At 47.8% G+C, this 17824-nt stretch overlaps 1 protein-coding gene across 1 annotated transcript in view; it reads right to left on the reverse strand.

Annotated features, from left to right (window-relative positions):
• Nucleotides 1-8671: 8671 nt before the first annotated feature.
• Nucleotides 8672-17824, reverse strand: part of LOC115322701 — a gene marked incomplete at its 3' end in the record, with an annotated part of 51530 nt that continues 42377 nt past the window's right edge. The window contains exons 3-5 of the mRNA XM_029983060.2: nt 16798-16878; nt 15614-15722; nt 8672-8781 (exon numbers count right to left, since the gene is read on the reverse strand). Of these exons, the coding sequence (XP_029838920.2) occupies nt 8672-8781; nt 15614-15722; nt 16798-16878 (300 nt within the window). The remainder of the gene's footprint in view (nt 8782-15613; nt 15723-16797; nt 16879-17824) is intronic.

Genomic DNA, 17824 nt, shown 5'->3' on the forward strand with positions numbered 1-17824 from the left:
AACGCCGCTTCGCGGCGTCCGACTATTCGCTAAAGTGTCGTTCGATGAAACGTGGGCGTTCGCTAAAATGTCATTCGATCAAGTGAGTGCCTCCCATGTGTCCCAGTCACGGTGCCTTTCCGCGAAGGCGGCCAGCATTGGTTTGATGTTTCTGTTACATCGCTCGTGATGTTCGACTGCGGGTGGTATGGCGAGGTTGTTTTGTGCTTTATGCCAAGGGCCTTGCACGCGTCCACGAATACCTTCCCGACGAAGTAGCTCGCTCGATCAGTCAAACGAGCTTCGGGGAACCCGAAACGGTTGAAAACCTCCATGAGCTTCTCCGTGATCGCTCGGGCTCTCAGCTTACGGAGTGGAAAAAGTTCCGTCCATTTGCTGAAGCGACCAGTTACAACCAGTAGATACTGGTGTCCTTTAGGGCTCCTCGGTATAGATGCCGACCACGTCGCAAGCTGCCAGAGACCATGATTGCTGACTCGGAATCGGTTGCATTAGGCGTGGCGGTTTGCCGCCTCTTGGTTTGAAGCTTTGGCACGAGTGGCAGGTGCGGGCATAACGGAAACGTCCCGTTTCATGCCCGGCCAGGTGGCGATGCGACATAACTTTGAGTAAGTCTTGGAGCCGCTCGCGTGTCCGGCCAAGTGCGAGTCCTGATAGTAGCGCGAAACTGCGTTTCTCAGACTGCGGGGTACCACTACCTTGAAACCCTCGTCGGAGTCGTTCTCGGAGGGTATGTACCTCAGCAAGAGCCCGTCATTGCTCAGCAGATATGAATCCTCCGTGCCCGCACCAATACCAGATACGTCCCGGCACTCGGCGCCTACTACAATACCAGTAGTGTTGCGCCCGGCGGTCGCACCGCCCGCCTCCACGGCGTCCGACTCTTCCGCGAGTCCGCCGATCACCTTTCGACAAAACGGATCGTTCTGCTGGGCTTTCAGAAACTCTTCTTTGCTGAACACGATTCCCACTGCGCTCACTGCGTCTAGGTGGATGATCATCTCGTCCGGGGTGGTCAGATCTGCTTCCTCCCTTTGGGACTGAGTCACGGCTTCGCCTGTCACTGTGAGTGTCGTTGGCTCGGCCTGGGTCTTTGCGGAAATCTGTGTGCAGTCTACGGGGGCTCGTGACAATGCGTCCGCCACCAGGTTTGTGCTGCCTTTCCGGTACCGCACAACGTAGTCGTATTTTTGCAGCACCAAAGCCCATCTTGCCAAGCGACCAGCGGGTTCGCGAAGTCGGGAGAGCCATATTAGGCTTTGGTGATCTGTTTCGATCACGTAAGTGGTCCCGTCGACATAAATGTCGAAACACCGGAGTGCAAAGACGATGGACAAGCACTCTTGTTCGCATGTGCTGTAGTTCCTTTCAGCTGGCGTCAACGAGCGGCTGGCGAAGGCCACCGGTCGGAGTACACCTTCGTGCAGTTGGAGCAGGACCGCGCCCAAGCCCAGATTGCTGGCATCTGTTTCGATCAGAAAGGGCTTGTTCAAGTCGGATAGCTTGAGTTCAGCTGTGTCCGCGAGCGCTCGGGAGGTGCGGCGAAAGGCCGCTTCCTGCTCGGGACCCCAGCTCCAACTCACGGACTTTCGCAAAAGGCGTGTCAGTGGTGCTTGAAGCGTCGCGCAGTTTGGGATGAATTGGCGATAGAAGTTCACCATTCCCAAGTAGCGACGAAGGGAACTCACGTCGGTTGGCGCAGGAAACTCCAGGATTGCCTGTAGTTTGTCGGGATGTGGCGCAAGGGGCCCGCGATCAAGTTCGAACCCGAGCAAGGAGATGCGGGTTTCGGCTATTTGATCCTTTTCGGGGTTCAGGGTCATTCCCGCGGCTTTTAGCCGGTCGAGTACGTCCTCGAGATGACGTAGGTGATCTTCGAAGGTGTTGGAAGAGACGACAATGTCGTCGAGATAGGCCATTGCGTGTTTCCATTTGGCTTCTCCCAGTACTCGGTCGATCAATCGCTGGAACGTCAGTGGCGCTCCGCACAGACCGAAGGGCATTCGTGTGAATTCGAAAAGCCCGCGGTGACAACAGAAGGCTGCTTTTGCCTCGTCACCTGGCTCCATCCGAACCTGGAGGTAGCCTCGGCTAGCGTCCAGGGTGGTGAAGTACCGCGCACTGCCCAAGTTGGACAGAATCGAGTCGATGCTCGGTAGCGGGTAGGCGTCCTTTCGTGTGACGTCGTTCAGACGGCGGTAGTCCACGCAAAGACGTGAGCTGCCGTCTTTCTTCGGGACCAGCACCACGGGGAATGCCCGGGGCTGTTAGATCGCCGGACAACTCCGCGGTGTCGATCATTTCGTCCAGGGCACAGACGATGGTTTTTCGTTTAGCCAAGCTAACGGGTCGCGCGTTCTGCCTTCTTGGCAGTTCGTCGCCCGTGTCAATGCGATGTCGCACTTCGTTTGTGCAGCCCGGTCGGTTCGTGAACATTGCGTCATAGCGGCGCAACAACGACGACAGTCGGGCTTTCTCTCGTCCTGACACGCTGCATGACTGCGTGAGCAGTGGGGCGTCATTTCCCCAATGGGGGCGGCGCTCGCTGCCATTGGCGGTGGACTCGGTGTCTTGGGATCAATGACCCGGTTTAGGGAGTCCCTCGCTTCCTCTCGACGGCTCGTCGCGCGCGCCAATGGTGGCGTTGGCGGTTCGGCCGGGGGTTCGCAGAAGGGTTTCAGGGGTACAAACGTGCCCTCCCTATAGCCTGCGCTGCTGACGTCGATTACAATGCCTGTTTTGGCAAGGAAGTCTCTGCCCAAAATAATCGGCACCGGTAGGCCAGAGAGATGAACGAAGCGTTGTCGTCTTACTCGATTCTCCCATCTCGCGACCAGCCGCGCGGTACCAGCCGAAAGGGCGGTTCCGCAGGCTAGGCGAAAGGCAGTGTTGCATTCTCGGAGTCAGACAGAATTCTGTCGGAGGTGAGTCAACACTTCGTCGCCGAACATCGAAGCGCTTGCTCTGGTGTCGAGGAGTGCCTTGAATGCGTTGCCGGCGATCGTTACAGAAATGAACGGGGCCGGCGTGCCGGTCGGGAAGCCTATTCTGTAGGCTGTCGGTAAAAGAGTGGCCATGGGGCCCTCTGATTCTTTGCTAGCCACCGGTCCGTCCGTCCAAGGGCCGTTTACCGGTAGCTTTGCTCGTTTCCCGCACGGTGCGATTCCGTGTTCGGCCGTTCCAGGCACTGGCGCGCGAGATGATCGGGGCGATTGCACCGAGAACATCTTCTGCAGTGTCGTCGCCTCGCCGGGGGTTCCGCCGTGCGTTTTGGTTTTCGCCGGCTCTGTCGTAATAATGTGCATCGGCTCGCTGACCTTGAGGGAGCCTCGTTTGCTCCTGCCTCGCTGCCTCGAAGGGGCGCGAGTCGGTGATTCTGAACTGCGGCGTCGGCCGGCTTGTTCGTCTGCCGTTGGAGTACGGGTCGAGCGCACGATCTGAGAATGCGTACGTAGCTCGGCCCGATCTTCCGCATAGTTTGCGGAATCGTAGCGCCTCGGTGTTCCAGATGGCGTGTCCCCGCTCCCCGCGCAGCGCGGTTCGAGGGCCGCTGACGCTGGAGGCGGAGGCCGGTACGCACGGGCAGCGAGAATGTCTCCCTGAAGGCGCCGGGCCTCGGAGGCGAGCGCGTGCAGGTCGCGGAAACGGCTGCCTCGAAGATACGCAGCGAAAGTCGGGTGGCTTTGGCGTATGACGCGTTCCACTCGCTCTGCATTGGGAGCCGAGGGTTCCGCGAGCTCGAAGAGCTCTTGCATGGCTCGTACGAACTCCAGCAGGGACTCGTCCGGATGCTGGGTTCGCTGTTCGAGCTCCCGCCGCATCCTTCTCTCGTAGTCAGCGGGAAGGAATTCATGGCGGAACGCTTCTCGGAACTGATCGAGCGTTCCGGGTCGGTCACCGACAAGTCGGAACCAGCGAGCGGCTTCGTCGACGAGCGCGATTGGCAGAATGCGCTCAAGTCTTTCACGATCGGACATTCCCATCGCGCGTTGGTACTTCCGTAAATCGGCACGGAAGTCCATAGCGCTCGCTCTGTCTGCGTAACCCCGATAAGTCGGGACGGGAATTCGGACCGGAGGTCGTTGGGCCTGTGGTACGAGTGTTCTCGTTCGCAACGCACCTGTCAGACTCTCAATCACACGTGCCGCGTTTTCGAGCAAGGTGTCATGAGGCGCCGTCGCGGTTTCTCCGTGGGGAGACCGGTAGGCTTCGCTTTGTGCCGTCGGCGGAGCAGGTCCATTCAGGGAAAATCCGGGAGCGATGGCGCCCGTCCGCAATGGCGTCGGAACCACGCTCGGCTCCAGGGGTGCGCTGTATGGCGCTTCTCGTTGGAGGGTTGGCATTTCGGCTTCCCGTTGAAGTGGGGGCAGCGCGAATGCGTCGGCCACGGTCGCCAGCTTGAGCAAACCCGAGAAGTCGGTCTGCATCGTCACGGTAAGCACTGGTTGCGCGAGGAGTTGTCACTCGGCAGCAGTTGCCACACACAGACGTACCGGAATTCTGGTCGTCAGACCTTTAGTTAGGCGCCAAATTGTGGTTCTCCTGGGGGCCACTGCCTTTGGGAGTACCACGTTCGCGGCGAGACGCTCTACCGCGAAGCGGGTTCGTACTCGCGTGGCATGCCGCACGTTGGGCGCCAAATTGTGGTTCTCCTTAGGGCAGTCTTGTACACGTTACTAAAAAAAAGTAATCGATTAAAATCACTATTACTCTTGGCTAAAAAGTATTCGATTAGATTACTTGATTACTCGATGGCAAAAGTAATTGGACATTACTTAAAGAAGTAATCGTTACTGTTCCGAGTACTTTATTGTGTGAAGACACATCTTTAACGCTCATAACAATGAACTACTTCCAACCTATATTTCATATTTGCACAAGTATTGAAGAAGAAAAACTGGCTCCCTCTTCGTGGTCGTTGCACCTTCACATTGCGGGCACAAGCATAGAATTCGTTTGAAGACGTTTAATGATTTGGGCGTTCGCCAGTGTGTGTGTGTGTGTAGGGGGGGGGGGGGGGGGGAGCGGAGGGGGCTCTAGACCTTGTTAAGCTTGAGCAAGGGTTGTCGCTCAAAGTTTGCGTCGCTTATTTTATTATTCACATGTGGATGAGCTCGCATGTTATACAAAAGAGCAGCAGCTCCAGGATTTGAAACGGTTCATGTGTAGTACCCATTAGCGGAAGAGATCGCCCCGACCACTTCTCGACTCGAAACATTGCTTGGCACAAAGACCACGCAGGGGAAATATATCAACTGCCTTTGTTATATTTTGCATCCGCTTTAGGCATTCTTCGGTTCTGGATCTCCTACGGGCTGCGAGTAGGTACCCTAAGCAGGATTTTTTATTTTTTTTTTATTTCCGTGTGTGTGTGCGTGAGGGGGCTAGTTTGAACGAAGGACTTACAAAGCAATATTCTGCTTCCTCAAGCTTCGCCCTGAATGGCCTTTGTCAGGCACTGTGGCTTCCCTGGGGCTTGCCACTCCCAGTCCCAGCTCGAAAAAACAAAAAAAAAAAAAACGGACATTTTAGAGAAACTGTACATAGAAAGAGATTGACCTTGTTTCCTACAGCTCCGCAAAAATCTTTCTTTTTTCCGTTAAAAAAAAAACAGCAACTTTTATTTTTGTCATTTCATAAACAAAAGGCTTGTGCCGGGGGGGGGGGGGGGGGGGTCCCGTGGACAAATTGTAACGGTTACAAGTAATTTTATTGCTTCAAAAAATAATCAGATTACTCTTGTGATTACTGCCTAAGTAATCAACTGATTACAAAATTACTCCAAAAAGTATTCGATTACAAGTAATTTGATTACTTGTAATGCGTACGGTACAAGCCTGCCTTAGGGCCACTGCCTTTGGGAGTACCACGTTCGCAGCGAGACGCTCTACCGCGAAGCGGGTTCGTACTCGCGTGGCATGCTGCTCGTTGAGCGCAAACAGACACCAGACACGTTAGTAACGGTGATAAACTCTATTTATTTACAATGAAACAAATAACAACAAAACAGCGGCTATAAGCTGGTGAACGCCGTCGTTGTGCAGATCGCCCACGGCCGAACGGTCGTTCACAAAGGTACAAAGGACGGGGAAAGCGCTCACCGGTGCGCCGGACGGTTCCCCGTTGTCGCCGCCGCCGAATCCCAGGAAGAAGAGAGAAGCGAGATCCTGCTGTCCGCTGGTTTTAAGATAACAGCGGGGGCGAAGTGGCCAATCAAGGAACGACACGTCGATCTCCTTTGTGCGGGGGTTCGTTACGGAAATCGCCCCAAAGGGGGAGAGGAGGAAGCCACTCACAGTGGTAAGCAGTGCCACCTCTCGCTACGCCAGCGCGGCCGCCACGGCGCGCCAAAACGCTGACGCGACAGAATGTTGAGGGATTACAATATATATATATATATATATATATATATATATATATATATATATATATATATATATGGGTGATTTCATCCCAAATCGGGCAGGCTAAAAGTGTCTAATTTTTAATTTTCACAAAAAAATATATGTTTTGGGGGTATTTCTCATATGAAGGAGGGCGCAAACCGCATGTTCTCCCGATTTTTTTGTTCTCGAGTTACGAGCCGTAATGCCGCAGTGGCAGGAACTAGTGTTTTTGCCTGCCGTCGCAGGTCTTTGACACCCTCTGCTGACGCTATTGTTTTTTCTACACCCTTTTAAATTTTGCCCCTAATTTAATAGGTATTATAAAGATACCTTGATGTATTCAAATATTTTTAGAAATTTGATTGTTTTCTAAAACACATGTCAAACTCGTCACTCCGGTCGCTTTTCGGTCAAATTTGACAGGTCATTACTTTGTCTGTACTTAAGGTAAATTTTCTTTCTTTGGCTCTACAGAAAGCCCAAAGCAAGCCCATTATAGATATAATAATATCACTATGATCTGTCGACTAGCCGCTCCGCTACCTTCACGTAAACGTTGTAAGAAATAACATATGTTGAAAGTTTGAGGTCGATTTTCTCAAAAACCCCATTTTTGTAAATTTTTATTTTTTAAATTCTTTTAGACATACTAGTAGACTACAAGAAAAAACAGTCTAGAAATGTAATATTTTGGTTGTATGTCCTCTGTTTGAGCCGCAATCGTGTGAAATGTGTGAACATTTGTTATTTTTCACAACGTTTACGTGAAGGTAGCGGAACGGCTACTTGGCAGATAATAATGATATTATTATATCTATAATGGGCTTGCTTCGGGCTTTCTGTAGAGCCAAATAAAGAAAATTTACCTTAAGTATAGACAAAGTAATGACCTGTCAAATTTGACCGAAAAGCGACCGGGGTGACGAGTTTGACATGTTTTTTAGAAAACAATCAAATTCCTAAAACTATTTGAATACATCAAGGTATCTTTATAATACCTATTAAATGAGGGGGAAAAGTTAAAAGGGTGTAGAGAAAACAATAGCGCCAGCAGAGGGTGTCAAACACGCGACCTGCGACGGCAGGCAAAAACACTAGTTTCTGTCACTGCGGCTTCTACGCTTCGTAACTCGAGAACAAAAAATTTGGGGAACTTGCGGTTTGCGCTCTCATTCATTTGAGAAATGCCCCTAAACATATATTTTTTTGTGAAAATTAAAAGCTGGACCCTTTGAGCCTGCCCGATATGGGAATTTTCATCTCAAATCGGGCAGAATAAAAAAGTATGAATTTTAATTTTCACGAAAAAAATATATGTTTATCAAATAAATGAGGGCGCAAACGGCATGGTCTCCAGATTTCTTGTTCTTCAGTTCCGAAGCGTAGAAGCCGCAGTGGCAGAAACTAGAGTTTTGGCCTGCCGTCGGAGGTCGCGTGTTTGACACCCTCTGCTGGCGCCATTGTTTTCTCTACACCTTTTTAACTTTCCCCCCTCATTTAATAGGTATTATATAGATACCTTGATGTATTCGAATAGTTTTAGGAATTTTATTGTTTATTAGAGTAAGGGTGTAGAGAATACAATAACGTCAGCAGAGGGTGTCAAACACGCGACCTGCGACGGCAGGCAAAAACACTCGTTTCTGCCACTGCGGCTTCTACGGCTCGTAACTCGAGAACAAAAATCGGGAGAACATGCGGTTTGCGCCCTCCTTCATTTGAGAAATACCCCAAAAACATATATTTTTTTTTAGAAAATTAAAAATTAGACCCTTTTAGCCTGCCCGATTTGAGATGAAATCACCCATATATATATATATATGTAAATATATACATGTATTTCGAATTTGAGTAAGCCGACTACATGCACTGAAAGTAGACCTTTAGTATGCTTAAGTGCACTTCCTCTATACTGATTTTGGACGACGTTTTACGGCGGGCACTACGATTCTACTACATGTACAAGTTTTGTATGGACGAGTATACTTTCAATCGGCCACCATTTTTACTGGATGTATACTTTAAGTACACTTAAAGTATACATTCAGTACCAAAACTACACCTAAAGTATACTTTTAGTATACTTCAGTACACTTCTACTGTGCTGATTTTGAACGACTTTTTACGAAGGGTATGCTTGAATTGTAGTCGACACTTGTGAAAGGGCTTCCATTTCCTGAAGCAGTATAAGCTAAAAGAACTTTATTTTGAAAGATTTATTCATTTTCTAGCGCCTGCTCTTCTTAATTATCATCATACTCTTCCTCCTTGTCCTCCTCTTCCTCTTCATATTCGTCTTCGATTTCCTCTTCCTCGTCATATTCGTCGTCGATGTAATCTTCCTCGTAGTATTCGTCTTCGATTTTTTCTTCCTCTTCTTGAGTGTCCCCTCCAACTGAAAATAAAAATGTATTAAAATTGGGGTTTATGATATTCGGTTTTGCATGCAAATAAAGACGCACATTTTAATAACGAAGAAGCACATATTCGATGCCATTTTTCCTTATTTAAAATTATATTAATAAAAATGAAACAATTAGCCGGAGAGTTTTTGTATTACAAATTTTGGTCAAATGTGCGTGTTTTTTTACAAAACATAATGTGAAAGTTTTTATACCGTGCTGAAAATATTTGGTATATATGCAGTCATCTTTGAAAATTATTTAATATACAATGGTAATTATTACGCCGTGCGATTTTGGGCGCTCTGAGTCTACCTTTCCCCTGGAATCGTTTTCACACTGGAATGAAAGAGCTAGTACGGGACGTACAGGTAAACCAAGGCGTACACAAGAGCCCGAGTATGCGTGAATTGTGAAGTATACACTCTACTCTACTACGCAATGCTGGAACTAATGAAAATTTGCCGTTCATACAAGAAGAAAATGGGTTCTTACAAGATCCCCGTATTTGAAATACGGATATGGTGCCTAGATTACTTGATCAGCACACCATGTTTACGCCGTCTTCCATGCCCGCTTTTATAAATAAGACCGGCACATTCTGGTGTGCCAATCATGGTGATCTAGAAATATAGGCACCATATCCGCATTTCAAATACGGGAATCTTGCAGGAATCCATTTTCTTCTTTTATGAACGGCAAATTTACATCAGTTCCTGCACTGCGTAGTAGAGTTGAGTGTGCACTTCACAATTCACGCATACTCGGGCTCTTGTGTACGCCTTTGTTTACCTGTACGCCCCGTACTAATTTTTTTATTCCAGCGCGTAAAAGATTCCAGTACAATCTAGGCACCATAACCGATCACCTGCGATAAAGCCTTGATTGAGCGCGCCAATTTTTGAGCATTACCAAAACCTTTTGGGAGCTGAAAGAGATATTAAAGGCGGATTTGAAACAAGATTTTTGCCACTCATGCCAAAGTTGGACGAGGAAGTTAAAGCAGGCCTGCAAGTGCCGATTAGTGCGTGTGAAATAGAAAAAGCAATCGTCGAATCGCCGCTCGGTAAGTCGCCCGGACCTGACGGTTTGAGCACTGGTTTTTATAAGCCTTTCAAAGGCGAAGTGGCTGAAGTGCTGGGTCGCGTGTTATCTGAGTCGTACAAGGAAAATGAACTTCCCCTTTCTTTTCAAAGAACGCATATTGTTTTGATTCCTAAAATCTATGATCCAGTTAAATTGTTGTCTGTGGTGTCCTATCGTCCAATCAGCTTAGCGAACGTCGACTATAAGATCTTTATGAAGGTCTTTACATAGAGACTGCAAAACGTAATAAACAAAATTGTAGGGCCGCACCAAACTTGCGGCATTAAAGGGACACTGACACCCCCCAAAATTATTTTTTCATTTGTTGCCAGGCGATTCATTACGGTTGACGCATACTACCCAATTAGTATTTTGCGACGAAGTCACGTATTTTTTAATAAAGCCAAAAAACGCAACTGCTCGAAACCGAAACAGAAACCCCCGCACCGCACGAAGAAGTGGAGAGGTGAGATTGAGTGGCGGAAGTCACGTGGCTACACCCGACCGTGCGATTTTTTTTTTCTTCCGCTCGCAGCAGACGAAATGCGTTGCGGGATCCGTTCGCTGTGCGATTCCTCTGCAGTTATGTTTGTTCCGCTCGCTGTTCTGCGCTTCAAGATGAGTTTTGTTCTATTAGGTGTTGCCAATTAGTAGTGAGTGCTTTTGGTGAATTCCCGTGATCGGCTCCGAAAAGAATACTCCCAAGATGTTGCGTGAAGAGCTGCCTCACATGTCCTGCATCTGAAAGTGGCATTGTGCGGCAGAGGTGTCAAACATAGAATTCCATACTATTTAGTTCAGTGACGTATTCTCCACAACAAATGTCTTTTCAGGAATAATTGTAAAAAAATTGTAAACATCGCAAAATGTTTGAAAAAAGAAAAGGTACGCCCACACTAGGTGTTGAACCCGTGCCCGCCGCGTGTGAAGTGGGCGTCTTTCCACTGAGCTACTGAAGAAAATCTTTTTTCTTTATTGCATGGAAGCATATACGGTGGGCACATGGGTCATAGTTGCAGTTTTGAAACGCGAATGCACTGAGACACTCCTTCGTTCGTAGTAATTCAGCCGGTCGACTGTATGTCGGAATGTTTGTTGCCGATTTCCCTCCAGAACATGCACTCCCGGTTTGAAGTCGGGCAGCACCACGCTTTGGCCACATTCGTACCTAGTAAAGAAACCGTACGCGTGCGTATTCAACTCGAAGTACGCACTTCGTGCTTGACGTTTGCGCGAGCGATGTCTTCAGCTACGAGAAGGGACAACGGCTCGTCGACGTGTTCGTGCAATCGGCTTGCTGGTCGGGCGTGTCGTACGGGATGAATACCAATTTTTTTGATCGGTCCAAAATTTCTCTTTCAAACGAATACAGAATTCGCCGGTACCGTGAACGACAGTTCTGAAGTAGAAGTCCCACTCCCCTTCTCCACTGTCACTCGCGAGGCCCACGAAACGCGAAACGGCGCCATGTTGAGAATTATGCAGTGAACGCACAGAATGCTTCCGATTGTCTCTATCATTTTTTTTTTTCAATCAAAATATTTGCAGCTTTTCGGAAGCCACAAAAAATTGGTTTCATATTTTTTTTTTCTATTTTTAGTACCGACTGTGTGCCTTCAATGACCCACGACTTTGATTAAATTTGGTTGTCGGGTCTAAACCTTAGAAAACGGCCCGTGACAATCTGAAAGAGAGTGAGCGCGACTCAAACCGGCCAGTTCTCGATCGGCGATTTTAGGGCGGAAAGAAACCGAATTTCGAGCCGCAAATTCTGTTCTGGGCAGTTGGGCTCTCTTATGTCACGTACAAGTAAAAACCTTGGCGAGCATAAATACCCTATCAGTGTCGCTTTAGAGGCCGAACCATCAACACCAATATTCACGTGGCAAGGAGCATATTAGAATGCTGTGACGCCACAGCTAGGGGACCGAGTTGCAATGATGCAGCTTGATTTAGAAAAAGCTTTTGATAGCATTGTGCATACAGTTCTTTTTGGCATTCTAGAACATATCGACCTTTGTGCTGTACTGCTAGATGGGGTGAAAATGGCTTATAAAAAGTGTTTTGCGAACATATTTGTTAATAAGAATCTTTGTGAAGGCTTCCAGGTACGGTCCTCCGTAAGGCAAGGGTGTCTGTTATCGTCCTTGTTGTTCGCCATTTACTTAGAGTCTTTTTGTTTAAAGCCTCTTAATAATAAGAAAATAAAGGGATTTGGACTATTGGCAAACGAAGTCAAAGTTCTCTCCCACGCAGACGACGTATCATTTTTTCGTCACGACGCGGAGAGTGTCAGTGAAGTTGTCAAGGGGGCTCTCTCGTACCGTAAGTTGTCGGGCAGTGCTATAAACTGGGGCAAACATCAGGGCTTCTGGCACGGAAGTTGGGAAAACGTACCTGCTATTTTTGAAAGCATACAGTGGACTCGTTTTCCAGCTAAGTACCTCGGGGTACCACTAGCGTACTACAGAGACGCCGCGGGTTACCGGAACACAGACCCGAGTAAAAACTTTAAAGTGCGAAAGGGGGGGGGGGGGGGGGGGGGCGGGGGGGGAGGAGGGCGGGGCGGGGCGGGCGACATGGCAATGTTTGGCCGTTCAATAGTTTGTAGTATGTTTATTGTCGCAAAAACGTTTGTACGTCCTCTAGGTGATGTAAATGTGGAGGGCCAGCATCCAGAAGCTGCATAGAGTGTTTGAGATCTTTGTAGGGGACTCGGGATGGGAACGCATGAGCCGTACAAATTTGTTTTGCGCCGTCCAAAGTGGTGGACTTGGTTTACTCCACTTGTTTCTCCGTCAGGAGGTACCCAGTTTTCTTTTTATAAGGAATCAGAAGGACCCTTTTGTGCGAACTGTACTTCAAGTTGGACTGCGAGACGCACTGCCTGATTTTGTCGTCTCTACTACTGATGTAAAGATTTTGAGAGCTCATGGTTTTCTGTATGCAGCGGTGCAAGCCTTCCAGTTTTTCAAAGTGCTATTCTCCATGGAATACCTATACGCCTCGCAAGTGGGCTCATTTTCGTCTTCAGCGCATGAGAAAAGAAGTAGCGGTGACGTCAGAACGCCGAGCCCTGATTGGCTGATCGCGATCGCGAGCATCATCTGCTGCTTTGCCATGTCGTCTGCTCGCAACGTCGTCTGCGTCTGTCTTACCTTTCCTGCGACTTTCGGAAGTCAAGCGAGCTCGACTTCGCCTTTCAGAGGGGGCAGACGAAATAACTCGAGCGGTACGTTGTTTTTGTCTAACAACTAGCAGACGCGCATCAAGGAGGGAAGTCAAAGGACTTACAGGCGAGGTGTCCCGAGGCGCCGAGGTTTGTTTGCTTAGAACCGAGAGTGAGCGTGTTAGTGTCCGCAAGTTCCCTCCCAAGTACTTTTTCCCCCCATTCGTGTGCGGCGAGACTTCTCGCTCTTTAACAGCGTCGGTGGATTGGCGCAATTGACGTCGTCTGCTAGTGAAAGCGATGGCTGCTTTACCTTTCCTGCGTCTGTCGGAGATTCCCCGCTTTTTTTACCGGCGAGAGTCACCGTTTCCTCGGAAAACAAGGAGATGACAAGAGGAAGAGATTGACCTCTTAATCTAAATTTGAGGTCAGTGATCAAAGTATAAGACGAGAGGGGTTCACAAGGGTCGCGCGGGCATATTCCATTTAGCACGCCAGCCGGTCGGGCAGACGGTCGCCGAGTCGGAGTGCCTTTTAGGCCTATCTGCCGTGCTCGCTTGGTCGTTGTCGGTGGAATTGTGGCCGTTGGAGCTTTTCCCGGGTGTTTGTGGATTAAGCGTTCTTGTTCTTCGTGGTCTGTTTCAAGTACTTTTTACTTTTTTTCTTGCTGCTTGAAGTCGGGACGCGTGAGAAGCGCACGTAGAAAAGTAAACATCCATTGGTCGTCGCGACCGCGACGCTGTCGGCCATGCTGATTTGATCGTAAATGCGTAAGACAGCTTCGGAGCTGTCGTAGGATTTCGTCGTACCCTGCGCAAAACTTAAGAAAATTTCGTTTCGTGAATACGAATTTGTTCTCAAGTTTTGTCTTACGCATATTTTTGGCGTAAGATCGTTTTGTGAATCTGGCCTCTGCACTTTCGAAAGTCGCAGGAGAGGTAAGACAGGCGCAGACGACGTTGGGAGCAGACGACGTTGCAAAGGAGCAGACGACGCTCAGATAGGGGGTCGCGATCAGCCAATCAGGGCTCGGCGTTCTGACGTCACCGCTACCCCCTGCGCAAAGAGCAGACGAACTTGCCCTCCGCATAGTCCGTTGCAACCTAAGAACGAAGGGCGAGGGTAAGACGGGCCGGGGAGGAGGAAGCAGACGGAACGCTGGAGAAGAGAGGGAGACCCCTCCTTCTCTCTTTCCCTTTCCGTCTGCTTCCTCCTCCCCGGCCCGTCTTACCCTCGCCCTTCGTTCTTAGGTTACAACGGACTATAAGTGAGGTTCCAATGAGCCGTTTGTATAGAGAGTTAACAGATGTAGTGTTTCCAGTACCCTTGTATCGCGATCTGTATGCTGTAGACACCGGAAAATACGTTTTAAAACGAGTGGAGAACAGGCCGGTGCGACCTTCTGTCAAATCATTCTTTTTTTAACTCCATAGTGATACACTCCCTGTGAAACCCTGGCAGCAAGAAAGAGACATTTTTGTGACCTTGTCAGTTGATTGTCTCTTATGTAAAAAGCCAGAAACTATAGATTATATATTTCTAGACTGCTGGGATGCGGTATTTCATTTAAATATTCTACAACGTACTTAAAAAAAATAAAAAAAAAAAAAACGTTTGCTAGTAACACTTTTTGGCACGTTTCCTCGCGACAAATAGCGAGGAGGGCGTGCCCCGTTTGTGGTGCTGAGTCTCCACAGTATGTGGAAGTCCAGAATGGCTGTTCGACATGTCGACTTGGACGCTCGACCGGTCAGAAACTACTTTATTGAGAGCGTCTGTTATTTACGAGAAGTTATAAAGTTGCAGAGCCAACCGCCAGAATGCTGTGTGTGCTAGACAATCTTGTTGATTTGATACGTTGTTAGGGCCTCATGTACTAGCAAATGGCGACTGGTCTGTGCAAGAGAGAGGTGTAGTGTCTGAGCCGCATCTGTGTAATGCCTGATTGCATCCAACAGGAAAAAAAAGGCCTTCCTGGCGGAGATAATAAAGAAAAAAAAAAGCCTCTACGGCGGAGAGGTACCGCGACGGGCTGCTGAACGAAAGGGAGCTGGTTCGAACCCGGCCGAGGGACAAAAGCGAAAGTCTTTTAAAATCTTTTTTCGGAGGAATTAAATTCGCAGTTGTCACGTGACATGACTTCACAGACGTTGGCGACTATCTATTGGCCGATGATCGACTATCGTCCGATGACCAATCATTGGTCGATAATAAATTTTTGAACGATTATCGAACAATCTGGATTGGCTAATTGGTCGCTCCTACGTCACGCCAATGGATAATCGCGTGCTCCTACGTCACACCAAGCCAATTGGATATCCTAATAGATAGGATCGATGCCAAATACTAGATACCCGCATATTAATATCGCAGATAGTATCAATGTCAGGAACCGGATACCCCGATATCAAAAACATATCGATATCAGAAACACATCTTTGATCGTTATCTGGTACGAATCCGTACACTTTATCTACTACCGACTAATTCCATTGGTTATTATAACCCTTATTGAGGACGAGGTGCTTGTCGTAATGTTATGTGCGAATACCAAAATATTTCCAACTCACCTAGCGTAATATTACGGCACTCAGAGGGATCACCAGGGTTGCAACGTCCTTTGTTACATGACCCCACCAGGACTGTAATTGTTGAACTGCCCAACGAACTCCACGTCGCCTTAAAAAAGTTTTTAAATTAAATTCAGCAGATTTTACATAAAAATACACGTTTCTGAAAATGTGTCGACTGTCTAAAATAAAACTGCAAATATATACTTATGAATTTGTGCCTATTTAAAACAGTTTAATACGAAAGCGCTTATTGAAGAAATCGTGCTCCAATAAGGGTATATTGGATTAAATGTATTGATGAACGAGCGTGTTGGTATGGGTCAATATTAAGGAAAAATTAAACATGTAGGACGAAGTCGACACGGCCATACATTTCAACCAGCAACGGACATATAAGAATTCCAAAAGCGAGCAACCGATTAAAGGCGGGAAAACGAAGAAAGAAAAAGTAACTAAGAGGTGAGGGAGGAGAGACACGTTAAAATAAAATGCAAAGTCAGGACTACAGACCTGACTTTGATGACACGGTTGCTCGCTTTTAGAGTTCCTACACGTCGGTTGATAAACTTCGCTTTAACTTGCAACGGACCGCAGCAGAAGAGCGATCCCAGCCGACCCAGCGCTGTGAACGCCTCACGTGATTTCGAGCTCCGCGTGTCATTGCGCTCTCCTGGAGGTCACGTGACACTCCCAAGGACCTAGATAGGCTTGGATGGCTTGTGGTGGACAGTAAGGTGAAACAGAATTTAGTTGAAAGATGTGGTTGTGTTGTGTTTGCCCTACATGTTTATTCTTTCCTCAATCTTGAGTAATTGTAATTCAAGAAAATAGACTACTCTCATCCAAGAAACTCAATAAACCGGATAAGATCCCTTATTGGAGCAAAGGACCCAATGACAATACGACGTTGGCGGTATTGGGCGACAATATCGTTACAGGCTCACTGGAGTCAACTTTAGTTTCGGCTGACAGAATGCCACTTGACGTTCACAAGGGCACCATTGTACTCCTCGTCTTCCTCTTTGTCTCCCTCTAACAATATATAGCACCATCTGTGGGCAACGTTACACAAAGCCGCAGCGCGATAGCTTAAGAAACCGAATTTTGTGATCGATTTGAAGAGCCTGGCCGCTCCTTGAAACACCCAGTAGAATAATAAACATGAAGTTATGAAAACTTACGATGCATTTGATTCCATCAACTTCAGGTTTTGATTTTCCTTTTCTGCACGGTTTGTTACAACTCACAGCAAGAAAACCAATCTGGAAATGTAATTTAATTTTTTTAATCTTTAGAAGGCACCCCCTTGCAATTTAGTCAAAAGGCACTGACAGGTCAAAATTACATATATATGCTCTGGAACGTTTGAAAACGATGTGGGATATTATCTTCAAAATTCAAAGCTTGGGAACTTAGTATTTGTGAAGTAAAAAAAAAAGTAATTTTTAATATGCCGGACTTTAAGTACCCGCGCGATCCGCGCGCCTCCGAACCATCCCGACCGGAAGTGACGTGTTCTCCTGCGTTCCGCGAATAACCGCGCTTCTCGGTGCGTGCCGCTTATCGCTATGAGCCACTGATCTCTATGAAAATTGCTGGATCGCGCATCCCCACTTGTTCGCTGCAGCGCGAGTGTGGTCACCGGACGGCCATCTTGCATACACAATTTTTTCGTCTTGCTAGCGTTGCAGAAGCCGGCGGCAGCGTGCTAAGGACACGTTTTCAACTCATTTGTCGCCATTCGCCGAAGACGTTCTTAGGATCCCGTGTGAGCCGTGATACTTGCCGTTGAGAACACGTGAAAATTTTTACGAAAGCGCAGTGCCGCAGGATCTTATATATATATATATATATATATATTGTTTTTTTGTTAGCTTTGCATGATGGTCAATTTATCACGTTTCTTCATACTGGCTATTGCAGGTCAGGAACATCGGTGGTTTTGATAGAAGCGAGCTGGGTGAACATCTAAGAATTCTAACTCATCGGTCAATACCCCGAAGGCGACACGTACTGAATAGATGTAGCGATTGTAGGAGTGCGGCAGCTTAAGAAATGTAGACTTTTTATTATAAGCTCGACCATTCATTCCAATTAAGTGCTCTTAATTCTAAATTTAGATTTAACGGAAATGTATTACCAGATGCACCACTCGCTGACGTCAAGTTTGTCAAATGGCCATGACATTTCATGATCTCTCCTCGAAGT

This window comes from Ixodes scapularis, unplaced genomic scaffold, assembly GCF_016920785.2.
Source record: "Ixodes scapularis isolate PalLabHiFi unplaced genomic scaffold, ASM1692078v2 PGA_scaffold1__304_contigs__length_218370807, whole genome shotgun sequence".
NCBI classification, from domain to species: domain Eukaryota; kingdom Metazoa; phylum Arthropoda; class Arachnida; order Ixodida; family Ixodidae; genus Ixodes; species Ixodes scapularis.